General features: G+C 41.7%; 1 protein-coding gene across 2 annotated transcripts in view; it reads right to left on the bottom strand.

Annotated features, from left to right (window-relative positions):
- KIF1B (kinesin family member 1B) overlaps positions 1–6,447 on the bottom strand; it is a 79,190-nt gene that overhangs the window by 15,382 nt on the left and 57,361 nt on the right. For both annotated transcript variants that reach the window (XM_010137102.1, XM_010137028.1), the window contains 7 exons: positions 5,580–5,698; positions 4,749–4,834; positions 4,486–4,615; positions 4,000–4,159; positions 3,342–3,432; positions 2,646–2,764; positions 1,620–1,675 (listed from right to left, as the gene is read on the bottom strand). In XM_010137102.1, the coding sequence (XP_010135404.1) occupies positions 1,620–1,675; positions 2,646–2,764; positions 3,342–3,432; positions 4,000–4,159; positions 4,486–4,615; positions 4,749–4,834; positions 5,580–5,698 (761 nt within the window). The remainder of the gene's footprint in view (positions 1–1,619; positions 1,676–2,645; positions 2,765–3,341; positions 3,433–3,999; positions 4,160–4,485; positions 4,616–4,748; positions 4,835–5,579; positions 5,699–6,447) is intronic.

A 6,447-nucleotide genomic window follows, 5' to 3' on the forward strand; every position in this document is an offset into this window, starting at 1 on the left:
GGGCCGTATTGTGGTGGCCTGTGTGTTCTTTCTTGGGGGGGGGGGGAAAAAAAAAAAAAGGAATTCTGTTTCTTTTCTGAGGTAAATAGCAGCTACCTCAGAGGCACAGATTTTACCAGAACCAGTTATTTACAGCACTACAACTCCACCATGCTAGGTAGCAAGCTTCAGTGTCATCATGTACTCTTTCCTTTCATTACTCATCACTCTATTACACCCATCGTATCATGTAGCTGCACATGAACTCATCATCACAGCTGGACTAAGGCCTGTTGATAGCAAGAGAAACATCAAACTTGAGTCACCCAAGTCTATTGCTAAGCAGAGAACCTCAAGGGCACCAGAAGAGGAAAAAGACACAGAAAGACACATTTAACTGAAGGTGAAAATCGGTTCTAGAAGTTCTCATGGACTTGCTCTGGCACAATTAATACCAAGCATGTCTTCTGTTTGGCTTCTCTTTTATAAAACAGAATAAATGTAACTGAGAAACAGCACTGTTATTGACAGACAGAGATGAGCAAAAATGAAATGTATACAGAACCCAGCAGAATGCTTTCACTAAGCCTGGCTGTTTTTCATAACGTGGCATCTCTCATCCCAATACCTCAAAACTATGTATGGAACACACAAAAAAATTAAAGGTCCAGGAAGTTTCACGGAATAGATTCAGTGACACAGAAAAAACTGTGATACACACCACACTGGAGTCTGTAGAATGTTTATATAGTTCTCTAGGAACAGCCCTAAACTTAAGTACAGCATCATCCTTCCATGATCACAACCACGGCAGTTTCTAGTCCAAGAATACTATATGATAAAGATGAGGAAAAAGGAATTTTGAAGTACATTTTGGATCTACTACATCTACCATAGATCGTTTGGCTACTAACCATCTCGTTTAGGAGCCCGCTCACTCTGACAACTGGGAACAGGCAGAAAGAGAAAAGGTGGCAGCTGGTCAGCTCCATCTTGGAAAGCAGCCACAGCAGAGGACGCAAGCACGTTGGCATGCTCGGACAGTGTGTTCAGCACATGCACGTTTACATAGCCAGACATAAGATACCTAATCAACTCAATTTTTCTTTCATGGTCTGCAAAGGGAATGGAACACACACAAAAAAAGGAATGGTAGAAATATGCAGGTGAGAGAAAGCTAAAGAAGGAGGAAATTAAAAGGTGAAATGGAAAAAAAACCAAAACACACAAGAGTTCAGCATACATTATTACAATTAAGCAAAGAAAACCACGGACCATTTCAACAAGACCAACTCGCTGAAGAAGAATGTTAGAGAGCAAAAAGATGGAGCAGTTAATGAATAAGAAAATCTCCAGTCAAGCACTCAGTAAGCACATAAAGAGCCATAGCCAGATCTCATGGATTATGGTCAACACCTCAGGAATGAAATTCTACCCTTTAATGAACCAAGAAGCACATTCTGCAAGAGGAGGTTGAAGAGAACACATGAAAAGGAAGATAGCCAGCAAAGACAGGTCCAATGCCCTTTGCAACACTCACTCCGTTTGGTTTCTGGTGTCCTGAATAGCTCAGGAAAACACTACAACCTCCACTTCCAGTGGATGTACAGTGATGTACAGAATTAGAGAACTGTTCTCACCTGGCTTTGAGAGTGGCATCGGAGGTGGAAAGAATCTTCGGGAAGGCTGTGGAGGGCTATAAAGGCATGAAAAGAGTTATCAGTACAGAAGCAGCTAAACATGAAAAATATATACAAATACACACATACAGCGATGCCCAGTACAGTCCTCCCACCCATTTTTGTCTATAAAAATATCCTCACAATCCCATGAAGACAGGAAAACAAGTGGACTCGGCACGCTTCTCAGAGTAACCTATGTCTTTTTTCTATTTTAACTTAATTAATCCTAGCAGTCAGTAAAAAAACAACAAAACCCTCCGAAAAACAACAAAACCCAAAAAATCCCCCCAAACCCCAACTTACCATTTCCAGCTGCCCTACCCCCATTGTACACTGAAAATTTAAGTAGGGAACAGGCATTTCCCAAAATAATTTAAGGAAAAGGAACGAGCCTCAGCTGGCATTTCCTCTTAAAACCAGCACGTGTTCGCAGTTCCAGCCGCTGCCTTCACTAGGAGGGTTACCGAGGCCGAGCACTCCAGACAACAGCCTCTTCCCCGATGCTATGAAGACAACACACTAGGGGTCCTTTCCCCGATTCCAAAGTTCAAATGCTCAGCAACTTTGGCACTAGTATGTCAAAAGGTTGAGAACCACTTTTCTCCCCCCTCTAATCTTGTCTCTTCTTTTTTCATCCTACCTTTATGTCTCAGGCCACTTGCCCTGAGGGAACACTACAACTTGGAGTACTGTTAAGGTTTACCCAGAACTCACTGAGATCACTGCTGAAGTTACGGGTACGATATTCTATCACCACGGTGTTGGTAGGGTGGCTGCAGCTGTATTGGCAGAACAGCTTTTCCATCACTCACTAATAAAACATACTACGCCGGGTAAAGAGGCCTCTGCGAGGGCTCTTACCTCCGTCAGGAATCCTGCTCGTAAGGGTGTGGCATGAGGAGCATGAAAAAGTACTTCCTGAACTGCAGAGCTAACCCTGAGCATGATCACAGGCAGCCTTTGTGCCAGAACAGTGACCAATACCTGTGGAGATCCTGTCCCTGCAGATGGAGAGGATGCTGCTGATAATGTCCAAAGACTTCAAACACAATAGGCTTTGTTTTGATGTAGTCCACAAATGACTCCGTCACTTCCACAGCGATCTATGAGGCAAAGCAAGAAAATGAGACATACAAAAAGGAAATCTTCTTAGTGCAAATTTTAAGACTGCACTTTTCATACTGCACTTTTACTGTGAGTTTAGCACCACTCACAGTAAAAGCAATTGTATTCCTTTTTGCTTTAGGCATTAATGCTATTCTCTGACAAAGAAGAAAATGGAAGCCTGAATACGAGGCATTTTACGTAGGTGCAGTGGAGGCTACATGTAACCAAAGGATTTTGTAGTTCATAAAAAACAGATATAGTCAGTTCATCTGAGATCACAAGCACTGCTATTCACATGTATTTTATTTCCTGAATTCTAGATTTGTTTCATTGAACATCCTCGAAAGGAAACAGGGAATTCAAAGGCAGGAAGTAGAGATGAAACAGAATGATTCTGTGTTTTTTTCTCCACTGGGAATTACATCATTCAGCTCATCACTCCTTCTGCTGTCAGTTCTTAATAATTCCCCTTGCCCCCCTTTCCCTTACACCTGTCATGAGTTTAACAAGAAGGATACACACAACTCCCAGCGGTAAAGCAGCCATTTACTTTTCATGTAAAGTTTTACTTACATTCTGAACATGATAAAACCCAAGGGGAGTCCCTCGACCATTGTTCTTGAGAGGTTCTGTTGAGAAAGCTTCATCATGCCGATGTAAAAAGCTTAAAAAAACCCAAGCAAACAAACAAACAAAAATAAACCACCACAGAAAAGTTTAGTGAAGATTGTTGTGCTGTGAACCCAGCACTGAAAGAACACCCACACGTTTATTCTGCTACAACTTTACAGGGAGTTGAATGATAGCCTAGAGCTAGGAATACCCTAGTCTTTGGGACTGTACTTGTTTTGTGTCTTTATTACTCCCATTTTTCCTTTTACTTGTTAAGAAACAAAGCCAAAGAGCACTTTCACCTGAGACCTGTTGAGTTACTCAGGAGTCACACAGCTTTCATTCCCATTGAGCGTATGTACAACTTAACACTGCCATTATCAAGACGAACTTAACATATCTATAACTAGATCCTTTCTGCAACACTTTAACACCATGCTAACACAAAGCTGTTACTGCTCGTAACACGAATTCCAGTACCTGACAAGACATTTTTCTCTGCTATACCACACTGCCACTGATTTGAAAAGCTCTCGGTCAGACCCTCCATTGCTCACAGTTATTTGCGTTCTCTATCAAACCATTCATTGTGTAATGTAAGTAAGGGAAAAATTCTTACTTGAATTGGCAGAAAATATCTGCATATTCAGGAAGGATGCCACTGGCCTGTAGCACTGTCACACGGAAAGTAAACACACTACCCAGTTTCAAGTGATCACCAATTTCCTCAGTGAATCCTTCCATAGTCATCTTTCCGTCCAGAGTGGCTGACTTCAAGTCTTAGGGAGACACAAACATGAAATCACTTTTACCCCCCTCCTTTCCTTTAAAATATTCCTTTAGTCCTTCATCTTAAACAGAGTTTAGTAACATCACACTTTGTTTTTCTATTGAGCCCAATAATCAAAAGATCCAAAGAGCTGGGAACAGTTTTTCTGCACAGTTCTTCAAATCAACAGTTCCAGCATCTATCAAATGCAACCCACCAGTTACACCTCTCCCTATCTGTCATATTCTTGAAGGACACTCAGAACCCCTTTCTATCATCGAAAGCGTCCCAGATTTCCCTTCAGCTCTCCGAAAGTACTACACATTTCTTGCTTACCTAGCTCATTCATTCTGTTGATCTCCTCCGGAGGAGTGGTAACCTCTGAATTCTGTCCCTGCCCTTCCACAATTCTTAATTCTTCCAATGACAGCCCAGACCGAGTCATCGCAACTGAAGAAAAATCACTCTGAAAAATTCAATGAGTTGGCGTGTAACAGACTCCTGCAGTTTCTGGTTTTGCCATCCCTTCTTCCCCCACTTTTCATCTAGCACAAGCTAGTGCACTCAAAGAAACCTAACTCAATTTTAACACTTCTTACCTTATCAAAATATTCATTGTCGAATGAAATTTTAGCTGTGCCAGACTGCCGAATACCAGATCCATAATCTGGGGCTTCTTCATCAGCTAAAAAAAGAAAAAAAAAAGAGAAGAAAAAAACATGATGGGCATGAGAGGGAAAAACCCTCAGAGTTATCTAAACAGAAATTCTGATTACAATGGAACCCAGGCCATAAAGCAGAAGAGGCCTCGTTCCAGTCATCCAATAACAGATTAGAATGAGTGCTGGAAAAAATCATAGCAGAAACCTATCCATGAAGGCAAGCTATGAAGTTTCATCATGAATATACCGTGGTTAGATAATTTTGAATGCAAAACCACTTTAGTGCTCATTTTGATTATTTATTTACTTCTGATCATTGTACCTGAGGTAAATTAACGCACCATAATACAATGACCTGCATGGGTATATAACATCGGTTTAAACTGCCATCTAAAATTCTGTAGCGTAAACTAAACAGTAACACTAGCAAAGTTCCACAAGTATGTGCTGTAGGCGGTTCTGCCCTTACGATCTGTCCATTTAACCTCCTCCTCTTTGTGGACAGTAACACCAGCGACGCCTGCTTAAACACCAGGTTTTTTCCACAGCAAATGCTTGCACGGGAAATTCCAAGATGCAGAATGTGTGCCAACGCTTCACTGAGGGACCAAATAATGCCACGGCCCTTTTTCTAGAGAAAAAGTGTTCTTTGCAACATTCAGGTTTGAGTGTAAGAGAGAATGATTTGATTTGTTTCCTCTTTTTTAAAGCTGCCGCTATTCATAGTGTACCAAAGAGCTGTGATGTAAAGCTCTCAGAGTATTTCACCTGCTATAGCTTGCACTGCCACTCGCAGAAATCCTCGTACTTCTCCTTTCTCACTGACAACAGCCACTCTGTGAATAAGGGGCACCGGGTACAGCAGATTGCTCAGGTACACAAATGCTCTGGTAACAGGAAAGAAAACACAAACAGCGTTAGGCAATCATCTGCCAAACCAGACTGCAGCATCTGCTTGGCTAATGGGACATTCAAATCCTCAGACACTCTACTCCATCTGCTAGCCCTGCACTGTGCTCCACACGGTCCACACAGGGCTCTGCAGCACCATCAAAGCTAAGTGAAGCCACAGACACTCTAAACCGGAGTATGCTGGAGACACAGGGCTTGTACGAGCGAGTTACAAAACATATGGAGGAGACAATTGAAGATGATGGCTTTACAGAAGGTAATTTTAGATGCACCAGCATAGTAAATGGAGCTGTTAGTGAGATGGTAGAAGGCAACTAAGGAGCTACTGATTATCAAGAATTGTTTGAGTTTCCACCCCGAGTGTAGTCTGAAGTGACAAATTAAAAGGGAATTGATTCACTGTGGTCCACTGTCTCACATACTTTACTGAACATATGAAGCCACTCCTCAAACCAGAGTGACTGAAGGATTTCTCCCTTCTACAGTCACTTGATAACACTGTATACAGAGGAATCGGAAATCCCCCATAAATCCTAAGTCATTTCTCAGGTTTCTTGGAAGAATCACTGAGGGTACGGATATCAGAAGACCGACAGTCTTCACAGCTAACTATCTTCAGGGTTATTTTATTTATTTCTTAAAAAAACCACCCAAACAAAACAATCAATGAAACAATGTAACATACCCTAGAGCAACCATTTAGAAATTGCAGTTTGCAATAGGA

This window comes from Buceros rhinoceros, unplaced genomic scaffold (assembly GCF_000710305.1).
Source record: "Buceros rhinoceros silvestris isolate BGI_N320 unplaced genomic scaffold, ASM71030v1 scaffold8620, whole genome shotgun sequence".
NCBI lineage: Eukaryota > Metazoa > Chordata > Aves > Bucerotiformes > Bucerotidae > Buceros > Buceros rhinoceros.